Source organism: Vombatus ursinus, unplaced genomic scaffold (assembly GCF_900497805.2).
Source record: "Vombatus ursinus unplaced genomic scaffold, bare-nosed wombat genome assembly UNPS02014812.1, whole genome shotgun sequence".
NCBI lineage: Eukaryota > Metazoa > Chordata > Mammalia > Diprotodontia > Vombatidae > Vombatus > Vombatus ursinus.
The window spans coordinates 34,119,418-34,141,571 of NW_020954590.1; the positions used below are offsets into that span (position 1 = coordinate 34,119,418).

The 22,154-nt window shown below is 36.0% G+C and overlaps 1 protein-coding gene across 1 annotated transcript in view; it reads left to right on the plus strand.

Annotated features, from left to right (window-relative positions):
• Positions 1 to 21,267, plus strand: part of LOC114053935 (RNA-binding Raly-like protein) — a 382,357-nt gene extending 361,090 nt beyond the window's left edge. Inside the window, exons 6-7 of the mRNA XM_027877079.1 lie at positions 6,672 to 6,785; positions 21,083 to 21,267. Of these exons, the coding sequence (XP_027732880.1) occupies positions 6,672 to 6,785; positions 21,083 to 21,267 (299 nt within the window). The remainder of the gene's footprint in view (positions 1 to 6,671; positions 6,786 to 21,082) is intronic.
• The last annotated feature ends 887 nt before the right edge of the window (positions 21,268 to 22,154 follow it).

Below are 22,154 nucleotides of genomic sequence, written 5' to 3' on the forward strand. Positions count from 1 at the left end.
GTGAAATCTTGCAAAACCTATTTCCATAGTAGCCATATTTCAAAAAAAAAAAGGAAGAAAAATTAAATGAGAAAATTATACTTCAATTTGCCCTCAGTTCATTAGTTCTCTTTCTGCAAGTGGATAGCATTTTTTTATTACGAGTCCTTTGGAATTGTCTTGGCCCACTATCTGGATCAGAGTAGCCAAGTTTTTCACAGTTGATCATCATCACAACATTGCTGTTACTATGCACAATGATCTCCCGGTTCTTGTTTGCATCAGTTCATATAGATCTTGCCATGTTTTTTTTCTGAAACTATCCCTCTGTCAGTAGTACTCCATCACAATCATATGCCAAAACTTGTTCAGCCATACCCCAACTGATGAGCAATCCTTTGATTTCCAGTTCTTTGCCACCACAAAAAGAGCTGCTATAAATATTTTTGTACACATAGGTCCTTTTTCTTTTTCATTGATCTCTTTGGTTTACATACCTAGTAGTGGTATTGCTGGGTCAAAATGCATGCACAGTTTTATAACCTTTTGGTCATGGCTCCAAATTGTTCTCCAGAATGGTTGGACGAGTTCACAACAATCCATTACTTTCTATTCTAATTCATTAGAACTATTTTCCCCTCATCCTCTCCAGTATTTGTCATTTCTGTTCGGTGGGAGGTGGTACCTCAGAGTTACATCAATTTGCATTTCTCTGATTGATAGTGATTTAGAACATTTATTCATATAACTATAGGTAGCTTTGATTTCTTCTTTTGAAAAATGTCTATTTATATCCTTTGACCATTTATCAATTGAAGAATGGTTCTCATTTTGATCAATTTGACTCAATTCTATACTCAGTATATATTTGAGAATGAGGGCTTTATCAAATAAACTTGCTGTAAAAAATCTTTGATATTACTTCATTGCCTTTGGTACCTTTTAGCTAAATGCAACTTGCCTGATTATCTTTTTAAATTAGGTCTATTTTTGTTTTTGCTTTGTCTGAGATAATGATTGCTATCCCTGCCTTTTTTATTTCAACTGAATCATATTAAATTCTGTTCCAGTCCTTATTTTAATTTTGTGTGTGTCTTTCTGTTTTAAATGTGTCTCTTGTAAACAACATATTGTTGGACTCTGGTTTCTAATCCATTCTGCTCTCTGCTTCCGTTTTAGGGTGAGCTCATGCCATTCACATTCACAGCTAAGATTATTAACTCTGTATTTCCCTCTATCCCACATTCTTGTTTCTTTTCTCTCTTTTTTTTATCCTATCCCTCCTCAAAAGTTTATTTTGCTTCTAACAACTGCCTATCTTAATTTGTTTTCCCTTTCCCCTCCTGTTTCCCTATTTGATAAGTTAGATTTCTATTCACAACTAAGTGGGTGTGGATATATACATATATATGTGTATATTATACACACACACATATGTATATATATGTGTGCATATGTGTACATGTATATATATGTATGTACACATATGTGTATATGTACATATATGTGTATATATACATATATGTGTGTGTGTATAGAGAGAGATATATACACATATATAGATATATATTATTTTCTTCAGTGTTTTTTGGGCCTCTTTTACCAAGCTGTTATGTTTTTCCATAATTTTCCTTCATTGTTCTCATTTCTTTTTCCAATTTTTCCTCTACCACTCTTATCTCTTTCTTTAACTCTTCTAGGAATTCTTGTTGGGCTTGGGTCCAATTAGCATTTTTCTTTGAGGTTTTGGTTATAGCTGTTTTCACATTGTCTTATTCTGAGTTTGTGTCTTGGTCTTCCCTGACACAGTAGTAGCTTTTTATGGTCAAGTCTTTTGTTGTTGTTGTTAATGTTGTTGTTCTTCTTGTTAACTCATTTTTTCCATCCTATTTCTTGACTTTGAACCTTATGTTAAAGTTGGGCTCTGCTAACCTGAGGGTAGACAGGAACTGCCCCATGGTTTAAGCTTTTTTTATGGCTGCTATTTTTAGAGCTAATTCTGGGAGTCTGCAAGTTTTCAGTGTTTCCAAGGTGGTGGGATCCTGGGAGAGATATAATCACTGCTCTCTTGGTCTGTGCACTGGTTCTTACCCAAGAAGAGCCCCTGGTACCCTGAAGTCATAAGAGCTAGCATTCCTCTTTGCCTTGGAACTGAGACAAGGGCCCCTATTCCCCTTTTGACCAACCACCACTGCTGCTCTCCCCTTGCAGTTATGACTCAGAACTGTGTATGGGCAATAAAATTGCCAATCAGTGCCAGCTGTACCTAGTGCCAGCAAAGGGTCCCCTGTCTGACCCCCTTACTGTCTGAGCTGAAAGCTTCCAAAGTTGCTGCTGCTGCTATATCTACTGTTGCTGCCCCCATGTGTGCTCTGGATGGGCCTCCACCCTGGTGTCAAAGATGTCTCCTGCCAACCTCATAATTTTTCTTAGGATGGAAAAATGTTTCACTCTGACCTTTTCTTGGCTCTTCAGCTCCAAAATTTTATTTGAGTTGAAGTTATTTAGAAGGGAATGTTGAAATAGTTCAGTTGAGTTGCTGCCTTTAATCTGCCATCTTGGCTTCTACTGGTACAAAGTTTTGATAACAGACTCTTCCATGCATTGCAATAGGGAGATAAGACCCAAAGAGAGATAGCCATGATCCATATAATATTAATGCAGTAAATGAAACAGGAAGTTATAAAACAAAATACTTTGTGGGCTATGAAAGTCGGTGAAGTATTGATCAAAGGAAATTAGAAAAGGACATCTGCAGAAGGGAATTGGACTTTGAAGAATTGGCAAGAATTCAACAAACTAAAGAAAAGGAAGGAAGTGTAATTCAGTAATATGGAGCACTATGACCAAAACATGGAAACTGGGAAAGAGTGTGTTTAAGTGACAGAGATCAGTCAAATTTGGTTGCAGCACCACATTTGAAAAAAGGATTTAAATGGGATATGTATGAAAGGTAGATTTATGTCAATCTGTGAAGGCCTTGAATGTTAGGAAAAAGAACTTGAACTTTTATGGGTAAACAGTTGGATGCCACTGGAAATTTTTGAGCCTAGAAGTGATATAGCTAGCTATATTTATAAGAAAGATTATTCGAGAATAGAATGAAGAATGAATTAGATGTTTATGGGGGGAAATAAAGAGTAGAAGACCTCTGAAAGTCTACTGAAAAATAGAATTGACAAGTCTTGGTAATCAATTGGTTATGTAACATAAATTTGTATCCCCAAGGAATTGTCTTTCTCTGTATGTTCTATTCTGGAGATCTCATTGATTTTCATGAATTTAAGCATCCTCTCTCTATGCAGATGACTGACTCCTCGATCTATCCAGGAGCTATTCAGCCCTAACCTCTTCCTTCAGTTCCAGTCACATGTCATTAACTGCCTCATGAGTATCTCCTCCCTGATGTGCTGTAGGCATCTGAAACTAAATTTGTCCAAAAAAGGGAACTCATGACTTACCCTAAACTTCTCTTCCCTTCATATTTCCCATTTGTTTTAATGGCACCATCACCTTCCCAGTCACCCAGTTTTACAACCTAACCTTAATATCATCCTTGCTTCTTCCCTTTACCTAATACCTCATATACAGTTTCTACTTCTTGTTAATTCTGCCTCCACCACCTCTGATGGTCATTCTCTTAATTGTGTCATGTTCTGCAATTATGAACTCTGAAATTCCTCCATCTGATCTCAATCTTCTATCATTCCAACTTTCCCCCTGCCTTAAAACCCCTAATCCTGTTCTTCATCCACACCAAGGCCTCCAATCCCACTAACCCCTCAGGCTTTCTTAGGCCATCACTCCTGAATTGACTACCCTATCTTGACCCCTTGGTGCCAATCCAAGAGGTGAATTCTACATTCTCCTCTACTCTCAAGTCTCTTGCCCACCTCAGTTTTGCTCTACCAAGCCCCAGCCTTATATCATTCCCATCTTTTTTCTGTTTATATACTATTGAAAGGAACTGGAGAAAATCAGAAAACCATACTGACTGGGTCCACTACAAAGGTATGTTACATCATCTCAACTGAGCCCTCCCTGTGGCAAAAAAATACTTTTTCACCTCTCTAATTGATTCACTATCTACTCACCATAGCAAGTTTTCCAAGCCCTTTTATCCCTCTTCATACCTCCCATGGCACCCCCCTCTCCCACCTTTTTAGTTGTGGACCTTGTGTCATATTTCACTGGAAAAAAAAATGAGTCAATTTACTGAGTTCCCTCTTTTCTTCTCACATTACTCAGAGACCTTCCCCTACTGACTCCTACTTCATCCCTGTTTTACTTGAAGAGGTGACTCTTCTTGCCAAGGCACACCCTTTAAAGTGCACAAGTGAGCCCAGTCTATGCCATCTTCTTCAATAAATTGTCCCCTTTAACATTTCCAGTATTTCATTAATCTTCCATCTCCCTGCTTTCTAGGCTGCTTTGCTGCTGCATACAAATATGCCCTTGTCTCCCTCATGCTTAAAAAATCTTCACATGAGCCATCTATTCTATCTATCTATCTATCTATCTATCTATCTATCTATCTATCTATCTATCTATCTATCTATCTAAACTAGCTATCATCCTATATCTTATCACTTTCATATCATCCTATATCTCCTTCCTTTCATAAACTGCTTTAGAAAGCTATTTTCCATTGATATTTCCAGTTCCCTTTCTCTCCTTTTCCTTAACTTGATGGTCTGTCTTATTTTGACATTCAGCTGTAATTGCTCACTCTAAAATTACCAATGATATATTAATTGCCAAATCTAATGACTTTTTCCAACTCATCATCCTTCTAGATATTTCTGCTACCCTTGATATTATGAATCACAGTCTTCTCCTCTATTGTCTCTTTTGTATAAGTTTTTAGTATACTCATCTCTCCTGGTTCTTCTACTACTTGTCTGACCACTCTTTCTCAGTTTCCTTTCCTGAGTCATTCAGGTCTTGCCCACTGACTATAGCGCCCAATATATCTGTATTTCTTGGCCTTCTTTTCTCTTGCTATGTTCTTTTGCTTGGTGATCTCATTAGCAACCATAGATTCAGTTGTCATCTCAATGTAGATGATTCTCAGATCTATTTATCCAGCCCTAGCCTCTCCACTGATTTCTAGTCTTCTATCTCCAACTGCCTATTGGTTATCTCAAACTAGACGTGCTGTAGACATCTTAAACTCAACATGTCCAAAAGTAAACTCATTGTCTTTCCTTGTAAACTCTCCTCTCTTCCTAACTTCCTCATTACTATCAAGGGTACCATCATTCTCTCACCCAGACATGTAACCTAAATATCATTCTAACTCTGTCACCCCCCCAATCTCTAATCTGTTGCCAAGTCCCATCAATTCTACTTTCATAACATCTCCCCTATATCCTCTGATGCTGCCACCACCCTCATGTCAGCTCTCATCACCTTATTCCTGGACTATTGCAAGAGCCTGCACATTGGCATTCCTATTCAAAGTCTCTCCCCACTCCAGTCCATCCTCTGCTCAGTTGTCAGATTTTCCAAAATCACAGGCCTTATCATGTCACCCACCAACCCATTCAATCAATTCTATCAGTTCCCTGTTATCTCCAGGATCAAATATAAATTCTCTGTTTGATTTTTAAAGTCCTTTGTAACCTAGACCCTTCCTAGTCCTCAAGTTTTCTTATACTTTACTCCCCCCATTAATTCTGTAATGATTTGACACAGACCTCCTTGCTGTTCCTCACACAGAACACTCCTTCTCCAGACTCTGTGCATTTTCACTGACTTTTCTCTATGCTTGAACTTCTCTCCCACCTAACTTCTATTTCCTAGCTTCCTATGTTTTCTTCATATCCCAGAAAAAGTCTCACCTAATGCAAGAAGCCTTTCCATGAGTCCTTCAATATTAATGTCTTCTCTCTGAGGTTACCTCCTATTTATCCAATATACATCTTGCTTATGCACAGTTGTTTTTATGATATCTCCCACTTTAGACTGTGAGCTCCTTGAGAGCAGGGAATATTTTGCCTATGTATGCCTAGCACTTAGCATAGTGGCTGGCACTTGTAAGTGCCTGATAAATTCTGGATCACTAACTGATGAATGTGTTGTTGTTTTTTTCCTTTCTACTCAAATGGTGTTCAGCATCTTAGTTCATGCCTTCTTTACTTCTTGCTTAGATTACTATAAAATCTCATAATTGATCACTTTAAAAGGTTAATGTTTATGTTGGTTTCAGTATATCACCTAGCAACTGGATAAAAACTTGAAGTTCCTGATGAGTTATAATATTCCAACACAGCCTTATAAAATAGTGTAAGGAAATGACTTTGTACCTATTATGATTCAGTCATTCCTCTCTTTAAATGCACTCTATGTTATAGACTTAAAGGCATTGTTATAATTTTTCAAGACTGAACCTATTATTATACTTTGAGTCATTTTATATCTTATTTTCAAACTCCATCCCTTTGTAAAATAACTCATTGTCAATTGGATTTAGTAGTTCACATATATCCCACTGAGATTCAGTATCTGTAATCTGAAAGAAGTCTATTTTAAATGTCCATTCCCAAGGGTCCAATAAGAAATGAGAAGCCAGTAATATTAGGCACTGTGCTGCATACATTGGCAAGGACACACAGAAAGTGGTGGCTCTTTGGGTGAATCAGAGTGTATTTCATATTCTGTCTCTTTCTTTCCTTTGCCCCTCCTTCCAGTGAAATCAGATGAGTTACAGACAATCAAGAAAGAATTAACCCAAATCAAAACTAAAATTGACTCCTTGCTAGGGAGACTGGAGAAGATTGAAAAGCAGCAGAAGGCTGAGGCAGGTAAGTGAAAATGATGTGTAGTCATAGACAGGTCATTAGGAGGTAAATGAGACCAGGCCAGCACTATCAGTCACACTGACAGCTCAGAATAAGAGGAGAAACTTCGCTGAGTTTTTATTATATATTATAGATTCTAGCCATAAAGCCACAAAACTGGGGCTTGAAATGATGGAACAGAATTTTGCCCTTTCAAAGATTATGAATAACTGCTTATTCTGGGATTGACAATTTTTAAAAAACAGAAGGGAGTTTGGGATTTCCATCTAACCTCTATCAGTATCAAAATATGGTAAAGGATTAAAGGCATTTGATGGAATACCATTGCAATGAAAACACATAGATTTTTATAGCACTAACCATAGGAAAATCTATCAGCATTCAAATCTGCATTACAAAGGGAATGTCCCCTGTCTGGATCCCCTCCTTCAGTACCATCATTCAAAAAGCGTGGTGCTGGTTAATATAAGCAAGTGATTGGACTCTAGCCCTGTATTATCCCTTAGGGCCATCCCCCAGGATACCAACCCTGATGTAAGGCTTCTGCTAGAACCACCATAACCCACATTCATTTGACCCAAGACATTCAGAATCACTCAATGAGAGGTCAGTTGGCTGACAAAACTAATTATCAGTGGCACCAGCTGGGATCTCTTGCTCAAGTTTAAAGGATCTGATCCTATATTACTATTGTAAAGATGAAACCCTCCTCTCTGATTGTAGGAACTCTACAGGCCAGGAGTACAGGAGACACTGATGTCGCTATAGGAAAAAGTGGCTATAGAAATAAAAGATCAGGCAACTACAGAAACAAATATTTAAATATTTCAAACATCATTTCTACTTGCCTACTCCCTTATTTTGACTCATTTTTTAATGGAATGTCTGAACAAATAAAATCCTTTAAGAACTTATGAAAATCAATGATTTCCCACTGTCACTCCCCCCACCCCACTTACACCACCCTCAAGGATATATTTATGCCCAAGAAAGGCAGTGGAGGGTATAGTGGAGAGGCCAGCCTGAGGAGCAAGAAAGACCTGAGTAAAAATTCTACCTCTTCCACATACCTTTTTGTATGAAACAGCAGCAAATCTCAATAGGTAGAGGAATTTTATTTCCCTACCCCACTGAAATTACAAGCCTGGATCCTTCCTTCCTTTCTACTCCTTACTCCCTCTCCCCCCCCCAAAAAAAAGTTTATCCACAAATTGTTCATAAAGAAGTCTACAGGTATGTAATTTTTACATACCCTGTCATGTTATGACAACATCTTGAAGTCGTTTCTCTAACTGAAATATCTTGTGATACTGTTGAAATCATTGTTCCATTTCAGGAAACATTGTGAAATTCATTATCATGCAGAACAACCCTTCCAGCAATGGACTTTGATAACCAATTTGCACTTCGGTTTAAAGGATTATGGTGAACTCATTTAAATATAAATCACCTCAAAGAGAAAGATTTGATCCTTATGGGATTGTGTTACATCTTCTAGCATGCTATGCTGAATAACACCTCCACATATCTTCCTGAATGATCATCTGTAAATGTTATACTGTAATTCAAAAGGATGTATTTTCTTCTGATGAGTGGATGGCACCTTGTTGCTTTACATGCCTGTAATCATACCCAATCAGCAGGTTTCTTTAAAGACCAAAGCCTGTTTGTTCCCTGGGGACTATTACACGCCCCTCATGTTAACAAATGAGAAGAAAAATTGAATTAATTAATTTACTATTTGTTTCTCTTAATATCTCCTGCTGAAGGACATTTATATGGATGTCCTTCAGTTGGAAGTTGAAGTTGGAAGCTATAATTTTCCAAGTTTTCTCAAATGAAATGAATGAAAGCTATGTATACAGAGTCAAGTCGTTAATTAAAGGAGTTTATCAGAATAATAGTTTATCTGAAGCAACTCTTACTTTCCAATTTATTGATAGCACCTAAGGTACTATCTTTAATTACTTGGTTGGTTAGCATCTACCTATGGTGATCACTCCATCTACTGCTTCTTAATTACTTGTTTTGTACATTTCATGCTCAGTTTACTATTATTTTGCATGAAGTCTTCATCTCACAGGGAAGCTATTTATACCTACACATTTTAACTACAGTCTTTTTCTAGGAAAAATTTGATTAAAAAACTGTATTGCTTAACCTGGTTCTGAAGGTGACCCACCAGTCCCCAACAGGGACTGAGTTACAAGGAGGAGCTATTCAGGGACCACAGTGGGAAATGAGCAGTTTCTCAGAATCTTCTGAGCCATGTGTCAGAATGTAATTTTGTTTTTTTCTTTGCTAGGTTTGTTTATAAACATTGCTAGGACACCAGAAACACCTGTGTTCAAATGGAAATAAATCATTCTGCCTCCCCCACAGACCAACTCATTCCATTAGTATAGCTAATTAACAGTTGACTTACCTTGGTACATCTGTTTGAATCCTGCCCACGGCACTAACTCTGTAATTCAGGGCAACTCACTTAATATCTCTGGGCCTCAGTTTCCTGATCTATAAAAAGAGGCAGTTGGACCTGATGAGTTCTAAAGTCCCTTCTAGCTCTAAATCTATGATTCTGTTATTCTGTATTCTTTCTCCACTACCTAGATGACAGGTTCTGTTTCAGCAGGGATCACTTTTTTTATAACTCACACCACCACATAATGCACATTTCCTTGATATGGATTTAATGAAAAGGTCACTGGACTGGAGACTGGGTTCTAGTCCTGGTTCTGTTTCACATCAGTTGCATGAACTTGAGCAAATGGCTTAATCTACATGGTTCTCATTTTCATCATCTGAAAAATTAGTTGGCTGGACCATGTGATCCCCGAAATACCTTCCTCTTAAAATTTTATCATTTTTTAATAACTATTCATCAGTGCATATGACATATCCCTATACAGAATACAGTTCATTATTCTAGGAGACAGGAATAGTTTATATCAGAGTTTCTAAACCTTTTTCTGTGCATCATGGTGCCCTGTGGCAGCCTGGTAATGCCTGATCCAAATGTGATACATTAACATTACTTACAATCATAATTGAAGGGAATACTAGAAATTTTAGTTAGAAGTTTTAATAAAAATAAAGCTATGTTTGTTTCTTATCCAAATTCATGAACTTCAGGTTAAGGGCTTAGATTATTCCAAATCCAAAGACCACAAAGACATCATTTTATTCATACTTTGACTTCTTCCCTTGCTGCATCATTTAACTGAGCTAGTTCTAGATTCCTGGCTGACCTGCTTACTCTCCCCTACATTTATCTGGTTTGTGGTTATCTCCCTTAAAGTGTGATGCCTTGTTTAGAGATTGTCTGATTATCAGAGTAAGAATTTTCTCCATGTACATTCTGTTTCAATGCCCTATATATTTCCTCCTACAGTCTGGACATGCTACCTCTTTTAATATAGCCTTAGATGCATTTATATTTGCTTGTATGTTTGTTTATCAGTCATATTTGGTGGCTCACATTGAGCTTGTAATCATTAGTAACACCAGTTCTTTTTCACATAAACTGTAAGGCAGATCTCCCCCATCTTGTAATTAGGCAAATGACTTTTTTAAATATAAAAGCAAGATTTCATATTTAGGTTTAGTCCATTATTCTATCCTACTCTATCTTTTTAAATTATGCATTATAGTATACATCCTTCCAGCTTTCTTTCATTTGATAAATATGCAAAAAAAGAAGCAGCAATGTAGCAGTGAAAAGGAAGAAGACACTTAAACTCCAACATCTACTAGTTGTGTGGACATAGGCCATTACTTGACTTTTCTGAGACTCAGTTTCCTTATCTGTAAAATGGGGAATAACAATGCTTGCCCTCATATGCATGCATGAGGAAAGTGATTTGTAAGCCTTATGTTGCTATATGAATATATCATATTCATCCTATTATTACTTAAAAATATAGACTGTAATAGAGATATAGAAAATCCTTTTCCATGACACTAGAAACATTCAAAGTTGACTTTGGTATATAAATCAGATCTCTTATTATGGTTGCAATAAATGTTTATTGACTGCATGGCTGAACCAAAATGTGATTTTCATCATTAGAGCTATAGAATTACCAATAAATGGAGACTATGTCCTCGAAGTATGATTTCAGGTATCCTCTCCACGTTAGTAAATTTTATTTGTTTTTGAGATTTGGGGATATTAAATGGATTACAGGATATTGTCTGTGTTATTTATTCTCCCTATCTCTTTCAAGCAAGAGGTATAGATAGCTATCTAACTAGAGCCTATGTGTTACAACATACCAGTGTATGAAATATAAAATGTACCATGAAAGTGACTAATACGACAGGTCCAAAACAGGAAGCTTAAATAAAAAGATGTTCAGATTATCTCTCAATGCCCTTATCCTCTCCTTTCTTTACCCTTATTGAACTCATCTCCCTGTACCACTTCTGTCTTACCTTCTTCACATTGTTACTGCTGCTGTTCCATCCCAGTAATCTCTAAAAGCCCACAAGACACCCTCCAATCCTATTCCCTTTCTTGTAATGGGAAGGAAAATAACCACTAGGGAACATGTCCATTTAATTCACATAGTGGAGGTACCAAAGAAGGGCCAGTAAGAACATGGGCTTTGAAGTGCAAGGACTTAAGTTCACATCTTACGCCTGAGGTTTAGCTCCTATTTTTTTCAACTATTTAACCTCTCTGAGCCTTAATTTCTTCATCTGTAAAATAAGGAGTTTGGACTTGAGGGCCTCTGAAGACTCTTTCATCTCCAAGTATAAGACCATTTACCCTTTCTTTGTTTTAAACATTGGAGAGAGAAATGGGCAACAAATAGAATCGTGAGATGAGGCTGTGCTCTGATCATTGAAATGAATGTGTCATGCTTAGGAGTCAGGTATGTATGATAGGTTTGTAATCTCAAGAAGAGAAAAAAATAAGGGAAAAGAACCAAGATGTAACAGGTTTTGAAGGATATATAGTTTAAGAAAGAAACATATTATTGGTAACTTAGTTTTTAATATTTATATATATATGGATACCAATAGTTTTATACACATGTAGAAAGGCTCATATAGTTATATATGCATACATAATTATACATTACCATATATGAAACATGATCTCTTAATTATAGGGGATTCAGAGTATGGAGATACAGAGTGCTAGATCTGGTATCAGAGAACCTGGGTTCAAATCCTGCCTTTGTATACCTGTAGGATCTTAGACAAATCATTTAACTTCTTAGAATCCATTTCCTCATCCACAGAATGAAGGAGTTGAAGGAGATGACTTCTGAGTTGATTTCCAATTTTGAATCGATGACCTTCAGTCTTAGAAGCACTGAGAGGGTGAGGGACTTGCCAGGGAGTCACACAGTTAATAAGTTTCAAAGACAGGATTTGAAGCCAGGTCTTCCTGACTTCAAGTTCAACACTTTTCACATTCCAAATCCATGATATACTGCTTTTCACATATAATTTTAGAATATTCTCTAACTATAACTATAGATGTATAGAGATATATAAAATACACATACATACATATGGAGGATATTATTGATAACCCTAGTTAATGAATATGCTAGACAAGTTCCTATTTTTCTCTCTTCTCGCACAAGAAGACTTGGCTTAGTCCAAGCCTTCATCACCTTTCTTCTGGACAATTACAAAGGCTCTCATTTTGTCTCCCTGCATCAAATCTCTTCCCTCCACATTATGTCTTCCACACAGCTGTGTGGAGGATTAATATTCTGAAAGCACAAATCTCATAATCTCAGTCCTCTGCTCAAGAAGCTTCTGTGGCTCCCTTTTGCTTTTAAGTTAATACACAAATTCTCCTGTTTGACATTTAAAGGCCTTCACATTTTTGTTCCAGTCACTTCTACCTCTCAAATCCGCTATTTCCTTCTAAGGTTTCACTCAAATGCCACCTTCTTTAAGTGCCTTGTCCATATTCCTCCGGTTTTTAGTTCCCTCAACCCTGAAATCACTGTGTATTTATTTTGTGTGTAGAGAGTTTCTTTATCTAAGTGCATTTTGTAACCACCAGTAAATTGTAAGCTTCCTGAAAGTGAGACTGTCTCCTTTTTATATCATATCCCTAGCCCCTAGCACAGTGCCTAATACGTATTAGAAACTTAGTAAATATAAATGCTTCTTGGATAATTTTAATTGCAAAATGTTTGGCTGATGAGGTTGGAAGTGATACCTTCTATGCCCCTAAGTTTCCAGTATAGTTCTCTATAATTGCATTTGTTGCAATCTGCAAATCTGAGCAATTACTCAGATTTCAACTCTGTTCAGGTGTTTTAGAAGAAATGCTAGAAGAAGAGAAAAACAGACTTATGTAAGTTAACATTTACACAATTACACAGTTATTGATTTGGCTCTGGTTAATATTGCTAGCATTTTTCTGTGAACATTTTTTCAACCATCTGTTAAGTACAACTCAGCTAGTAATTAACTAGTATTTAAGCCAGCATATTAAAGGCTGAATTGCTATCTCAGCCATTTTTCTGAGCTAAATTAATGCTAACAGCAAACCCAAACTCAATCTAATTTTTTAGAAAATGCCTTAAACATAAATCCCAGCAAACAATTTCATTGTCTCTGTACCTGGTAAAGCTTTTAAAATTGTAATCATCTGTGGAGATACAAAATACCTGAATATGGCTCTTGAAATACAATGCTAAACTCTTCTCCCTCTTGGCTTTTTAAAACAAATGTCTGTCCTTTAAGCAGAGAAATCTTTTCCTGACTTGGTCACTCTGGTCACTATAATTCAATGAGAATAGGGATAGCCATCTACCCCTATTATTTATTTCTTGAATTGGTTTTGAAATACATCAAGTTCTTCAAGAACTCTCCTTGACCAAGATGCTTCCAATGATAAGAATATTTATGCCCCCCATAATATAAAAAAGAATATATCCATGAGTATGTTAGTGAATAGGTAGGTAACTAGGTGATCTAGCTACAACATTCAATGTAATAGCCCAAAAGCAAAAGCACCTTTAAAAAGATACAGAAGTATTCCATATTAATTTCTATTTCACCACTCACATTAGAAATATCCATTAGATACTTTTTTTAAATTTTTCTTGGGGGTTTTGTCTGCATTTTCTTTCACATAATTACTTACATGGAAATGTGTTTTGCATGACTACACATGTATCACCTATGTCAAACTGCTTGCCTTCTCAATGAGGAATGGGAGGCGAGGAAAGGAGAAAATTGGAACTTAAATTTTGAAAAAAAAGTTTAAAAAATTTTACATGTAATTGGGAAAAAATAAAATATTAAATAAATAGGAAAAAAATCCCTAGCAAATCAAAAGAAGAAATATCCATCAGAAAATGCCATAAGTAATCCCAAAAAAAGAGAATTGATAGAGTTCTCTGACTCTTCACCCCAATGGCTGCTAATGCTTCTTCCCTCAAAACTGCCTCATACCTCTCTTGTACCTACTTGTGTGTTCTTATAGACATTTTTTCTCCCCCTGTAGGATGTATGCTCCTTGAGAGCAGACATTGTTTCATTGTTGTCTTCCCATGACCTACACCTGGAAGAATATAGAGTAAGTGCTTAGTCAGTGCTTATTGATGGATTGATTGACTCAAATCCTGAGAAAATCAAAAGTTCCTCTTTGTTCAGAGGGAACCATCCTCTTCATATGCCCTTCTGTATCTCCTGCTCACTTTTCCCATTCTCAGTAACCCTTCTATCAGAGGCTCTCACATAGCACAAAGGGCCCAGATGCATTGGGAGAAAGGAGAATTTCTCATTTCACCCTTACCCAATCACACACACACACACACACACACACACACACACACACACACACCACATCACAAGGTTTGAAGAACAAACAGGGTTTGTTTGTTTATTTGTTTGTTTTACAACTTAAAACAAATATAACCTGTATTAGAGCCACCTGAAAAAAAAACATAGCTGCTAAAATGAACCATTCCCTAGAGGCCTATATAATCTAAGTCATATTTTCAGCTACTTGCCCAACTGCCCTGGATAGATCTCCCAATCTTGCCTCTCTCCCGTATCTCTTCAATATAGATATCCTATTGGTGCACTCATAATAGCTCCTGAAGCAAAATTTCCTTTATGGTTCCTGGTCCATCTACTAAATGTAAGGCATAACTCTGCAGTCCTAGCCATGCCCAACAAAGTGAATGAGTCATCTTTGGTAGTTCTTTCAGACTAATCCCCATTGTCTGTTATCTTCTGTAACTCTCAGCTATTGGTGTCTCACTTGCACCTGAATACAGTCTCTTGTTACCAATCACCTAGACAGTTGCAACAGCAGCCATTCAGCTTCTCCCCAAACCCAGCACCCATGGGACAGGAGGGCAAGAAGAGTGATATTGCCCTTCATACCACATGAATGAGCTGAAAGTCACAAACTCAGATGCTTCCTGTGAAATATGAACTGTCCACTTTCTGTCAAGCATAGTACTAAGCCCTGGGGCACAAGAACTATTCCTTTACCATCTTCCACTGTATCCCAGTGTTTCTCCCAGCCTTGCCTCTCTCTACTCCCTTTAGGTTCCAGGCACTCTCATTTGGTTTGTGATAGACATTTTGGACATCTAGGACTTTCCATCATCCATACTGCTGAACTTTTTTATGCGTTGTCTCTCAAAATTGGATAACCTTATTGAGAGCAGGGACTACCCTATTTTTTTTCTATTTGTATCTTTGCCACTTAGCACTCTGTTAGGAACATAGTAAGTGCTTAATAATTTTTTTCATTCATTTATTCGCTCTTTTAATAGTTCTTCATTTTTACCCTCTACCATCTCTAATTAATCCTTTATACTGCTGCCAGAACAATCTCCCCTAAGCATTTGCTTTTCTGTTCTCTAGCTTCTGTCTACCACACACAGTACAAACTCTTTTCCAACACAGGTGTACTATCCCTAGACATTTCCCACACTTTCATGCTCCTATGTCTTTACTCCCTAATACCTGGAATGTCTTCACTCCTCTTCTAAATGTGTCTTATTCATTCTGCAAAACTCAGTTCAATTGCCACTCTTCAATAGGACCTTCACTGATCCTCTTTGTTGTTAACATTCCCCACAAGATCTCATCTAGCACAATTTTTGTACCTTTGCAATGTATATATGTAATCTTCAGTATCATAATGAATAATAATAATTACTTATGCTTATCCTTTTATTAAGCTATAGTCTCCATGAGGGGTAGGAATCATGTCTTATCTAAATTTTATATCTTCCCCTGTCAGCATATGTCCCTAAAAAATATTTTTGTTGCATTTTATTAAATAAGAAAGATAAACACTATCACCTAGAACTGTGAGAAAGCAAACCACATCAAAATGTATTTTTAAATTATGAATGGAAAAGATACACTACTAAAAAAATTTACTAGTTTTTAGTCAAAGTAAATGCAGTCAAATATCTCCATGGAAAGTACATTTATTCAATTGAAAGTTGTCATTCTACATAGTCATTTTTTCTTGTCGTTCCAGTGTACCTCTTGAGCAAAAGTGGTTATTACTGTATTCATCACAATGTTAATAAATAAGATGTGCTTTCATGTATTATTTCTTTGATGGACCTTGTCATCCTCTACTGACTAGAGTATTTCCTGTCTGGGCTCTGACACAAATCAGTGCTGGTGAAATCCTACAGAAATCATGGAGCACTTGGAATTCTTTTAGATTGTTTTGGCTAGAGAACACATATTGATTCAACTCCCTACTTTTTGGCCCAAAATTCATCATTTCTGACCACTTCACTTTCAACTACCAGTTCCCTTTCAACTCAACACAGCCTTTCCTTATACTTTGCTTACTTATCAATATTGCAGTACTTCCATGATCTCATAATAATACAGGGCATACAATATCACATAATATTGTATAATGATACAGTTTTGCAGGTCATCCCACAAATTTCAGTGAAGTTTTACTCTACTAGAGCATAAAACCACATTGAGATTTTTGGGCACCCTGTATAGCTTTTTAAAGTTTACAAAATGCTTTATTATAATTCTATGCTTATAGCATTTGAACTTTATAGTAAGCCTGGGAAGTAGATATTTTAGTTGTTATCTCTATTTAACAGATGAGGAAACTGAGATTTAGAAAGTTGAGTGACTTAACCAAAGTCACATAGCTTATAAATGTAAGAAGTGTGACTTTTAAACCCAGGTCTTCCTGTTTTACTATGCCATGCTTTGTCTCTTCTCTGTGGATTTTCACTGTGCTAATGCAAGTCATAACCCATCAATGCTTTCTCAGTCTGTGACATTCTTTTCTGTAACCTCCCACAAATCCACAAGAGAAGATCTGGTCAAAACAATGGAGGATCTCTTCTAAACCTTTTGAGAACCATTTCTATAGCTCTCAGCTTATCTCCCTCTTCAATCAATTACTCCATTTTTGTCTATGGATTAACTACATATATTTTACATCAAAATTATTATATTCATTCTTGTTTGGCTTCTTAATTGCCAAAATAATTTTTAAAATACTACATAAGCCTGGCATTCCTTTAAAGCAATGTGTATATGAAGTTAAAATACAAATCCTTTTTTCCCTACCAACATTTAGACATTTGGAGTAGTTTGAGCTCAGTTGGATTAGAGATTTATAAGGCAAAGCATAAAGGAACCATTCAGTTGCTAGAAGAACCTGGCCTGTGTCTATGTGACATATCAGAAATGTTTGAAAGAAAAGAATAGTAGAATCTCTTATTTAGTGGGTTTTAAGATGTCTATGACCATACATGCTCACTTTCATATTTGACTGAATCCATGAATTCCATCATATCTTTTTTCTCTTTAATTCCTAGACAAGACCAACAATTTTTAAAAAATCAAAACAGTTGTCTAAGTGTAATCAATACCTATGTAGATAACTGTGTTTGTTTCAATTTTTATTATAACATAAAATTCCACAGTGTACACAAAGAAGAAGAGTTACTACCATTATATCAGTTCAAGCAACTATTCATTTCCCCCTTAGAATTTGTTTGGGCTACATTAGGTGATGAGTATTGCCAACCCCCACAAAAAAAGCTTTTTAATCACATGTTTAATTCAGTGAAACTATGTAAAGATACATATAACCTTTCCCATTATTAAATATAATTTACAATGGATTGTTTTCTCAATTTAATATGTATCTTCCACAATTTAACCTATGTTAACTGTGGAATTTAAATGTGAAAATGCACAATGAATGTTTAATATATATTAACAGCCACTTAGTAATCTCATTATGAACATAAACAAACAGGCCACCATGGTGATGATTGAAGCTTATGCATCAGTATCAATTAGAGGATACAGAAGTAGAAAAATTCTATGAAAATTCAACAAGACCCTTCAAATTAAATTAATATTATACTTTAATAATGACTTCAAAGTGAAGGTGAACATAGATTCAATGGCAGTACAAAATGTTAGAATATGATGCAGAGTCAAGAGAAACAAGCCTGAGGTTTGTAAACTATACAGAAATCTCACTCCTAGCTATTATGGATACTTTCTTCAAAAAGAGAGTTGAAACATTTAAGGACAAAACTGGAAGAGAGACAACAAATAAACCAAAAAAAAAAAAAAGGAAAGATCTACTAAAATTTCTATAATGAATTATTTTGTCTTCTATGTATCTCACACTCACCATGTCTAAAACAGAACTCATTATCTCCTTCCTAAAATCCTCTCCTCTACCAAACTAACCTATTTTTTGTCAATGGTACCACTATCTTTTCAGAAGCCCAAGTTCATGACCTCAACATCTTCTTCATCTCCTCATTCTCAATCACCCCCTATATGTAATTAATTACTATATCTTCTTGTTTCTGCCTCCACATCTCTCACACACATCCCTTTCTCTCCATTCACAAAGCTACCACTCCAGTTCAGTCCTTCCTCACTTCTGGACTGGACTATTGCAACTTTCCCATAATTGGTCTCCCTTCCTCAGGTCTCTCCTCAATCCATCCTCTATTTAGCTGCCATAGTGATTTTCCTAAAGTGTGAGTCTGACTGACTCACTTCTTTATGTAATAAAATCTAGTGAGTCCCTTTCATCTCTAGCAATATTAAACATCTGCTGTCTATTGTGTTTCAAGCATAGGACTAGACCCTGGGAATACAAAAGCAAAAAATGAAAACCGTCCCTGACCTCAGGAGTCTTACATTTTGCTTGAAGAAAATATAAACATAAATAAACAAATTCAAATTATATGCATGATAAAAAAAATGGGTGATCAAGGAAGGCCTTGTGTAAGACATAGCATTTTTAACTTTAGAATTCTTCTAATGTTTCTATATTGCTACATACTATGGAATATCATAAACTTTGATGAGTCAAAATTGCATTTTTACCCAAAAAGCTCTAGATATACCGTGGCGGAACTAAACAGGTTATAACATTTTACCAATGTGTAATTGTACACAAAAAGTAATATAAAAAATATTTCTCCAAAGAGATAGATGTGACCATAATAGGAAGTAAACCAATGCATAGCCTACTTGCTCCCTTTGTGCCCACATGATATTAAGTCCCTAGAAGAAGGCTCTCTGCAAGTTGAGTGCCCCACCCCGCCTGTGAAGGATTTAGGAAGGACCTGGACAAGGGCCACATGATGAAAGAAAAAGAATGGGTGGGGAACTGCTTTGTTAGAGGGAAAAACCAACATCCATAAGATCACAGAACCTTAGAAATTCAGTAACAATCATTCCACCACTTTCCTTCAGCCTTGAAAATGCTTATTTAAAAATCCAGAGAATTAAGAAATATAAAGCAGGGCATATACATAATGAATTCTGATTTACTTTAAAGAAAGTGCCCCAGTCTTTTTCTTATATGAAGTATAATCAGCCATTAGGTATGTGTGTTGAAAGTTAGATGTAGTTCTGAAGGGCTGTATATTAATGAACTGCTTTACATTGACCTGTTGGCTTACATTAAGAAAAGAAAGGGTCCAAGAAATATCTAATATGTCAAAAATGCAATAAACCTTTAAAATCCCCCAATTAAAAAAAACTAATATTAGATGTTATTAATAATAAATAATTAAAACAAAAATAGTATCATTACTGAGTTGGAACTGACATGATCCTAGACATATTAAAGCAGTATCATAAAGAAAACTATTACAGATATATGCATGTTCTCATGTATCCAGTGACAATTAAAGACCCTTCCTAGGAAGTATGTATGAGAATAGGAATGGAAAATGGAAAATACAAGCAAATATCCAAATTTAATCTAAATTATTTAAATGTATCTTTCATATAGACTTTGCCTTTAATAGTTGTGGCTCATTTGTCTATATATAAGAACCTTTTGACTTTGGGCAAATCATTTGATTTTTCTTCGTCTTAGATTCTTTATCTGCTGAATGGTAACAATAATATTCTTATGATTATTGCAATGTTCTGAGATGACAATAAATCATGAAAGAACTTTGCAAGAACTATATAAATAGATGTTATTGTTATTAATAATATATATAGTTAACGTGCTACAACCAGATGGCACAGTGGATAAAGCATAGGGCCTGGAGTCAGGAATTCTCAGTGAATTCGAATCTGGCCTCAGACACTTACTAGCTATGTGACAATGGGCAAGCCACTCAATCCCTATGTGCCTCAGTTTCCTCTTCTGTAAAATGAGCTGGAGAAGGAAATGGCAAACCACTCCAGTATCTTTGCCAAGAAAACCCAAAATGGGGTCACAGAGAGTCAGACACAACTGAAAAATGACTCAACGATAAGAAAGGTTAACATTTCTACCATTGTATTCTTTAACTACTGCAACATGTTTTTATGTGCCTTTCATATTAAGGCTTGGTCTTCCCTATGTGCTTTCTCCATTTTCATTGGGTTTACTTTTTATTTTTATGTCATCTTTACTCATTATTTTGCTTTCATTTTGTCTCTAAGGTGCCTATTCAACTAAAAAATTAAATTTTAAAATATGTTGTAAGTTATATATGTATGTTAACCAGAATGATTGCTTTATTGAAATGTTTCTCCAACTCATGGGCCACTAACTCCACTATTTTGTTTCTCTGAGTTTTAGAAGTTCTACATTTAAAAAATACAATACATAAATCAATTTAAGTGAGGTTGCACATAACTGATATGTTCAAGTACACTTAATGACAAAAATCACAGGCTAGAAAATGAAAAAAAAAGTTATCGTTCACATTTTTATCAATGTAGTGCCATCTTTTATGGAATATGTTGCTGCAAATATTTTTGGTTCATCAGAACAGACCATTAACTATGAAAGGTAGCCATTTGCTCTTTTCCCTCAGAAGCTCAGAAGAAGCAAATGGAAGATAACATAGAGTTGAACCAAGAGGAATGTGTGTCAGAGAATGCAGACAACTCTACAGAAGAACCAATTGAAGGAGGACCAGATGCAGATGGAGATGGAGAAGAGATGACTGATGGGATAGAGGAGGACTTCGATGAAGATGGAAGTAATGAGCTGGTATGAATTAAATATTTAGTATCTAAAGTGTTCATGTAATTAACATGGGGATTTCCAAGTCCTTTTTATTTTAAAACCAGGGTTAGTGCAATTTAACCTTGTCTCTCATTTACATTTATTTTAATAATAGCTAACATTCATATAGCACTTTAAGGTTTGCAAAATTCTTTGCAAATATTATCTCATTTTATCTTCACAATAACCCTAGGAGGTAGGTGCTATTATTATCCCCATTTTACAGTTGAGAAAACTGAGGCAGGCAGCAATTAAGTGACTTACCCAGATCCACACAGCTAGGAAAATGGATGGATGTAAGTCTTCTTGATTCTAGTACCAGGACTCTACCCACTGCACCACGTAGCTAGGATAGTGCCTTTGCACATGGTATATGATAAATATTTAATTAATGAAGAACAGGAGCTTTATCTGGAATAAAAGGGAAAGGGGGGACTCAAATCCCAAATGACACATACAGATGTCTGCTCCTGCTATTGCTCTGCAGTATATGGAATTACTCACTAGTCAGTGAGATTTAAAATGAGTTACAGATTAATAAACCATCTCTGAAATAACTTACCATATTTTACTAAAAGAAATATTGCTTACCCATGTCCTTGATAATGCTACTGTCTAGAGCCATCATTTTCACTGAGTAAGGCTGAAAAATCCTATGTGGCCAGCATGATTTTTTGCATAATGTGGTTAAAGATTTATTTTGGTCTGTGGCTGTAGTGACTGCCATGGTGCTGTTTGCAGCTGTGCCTCACAGCTTGTTTCCTTACCCAAGGCTAAAAGCCCACCTCCCTTTTTCTCCTTCAGGCTAAAAAAGTTCTCTCATTTTAATGTTTCATCATATGTTTTCTTTTTAGTTATGTTCACCATTTACCTCGGCA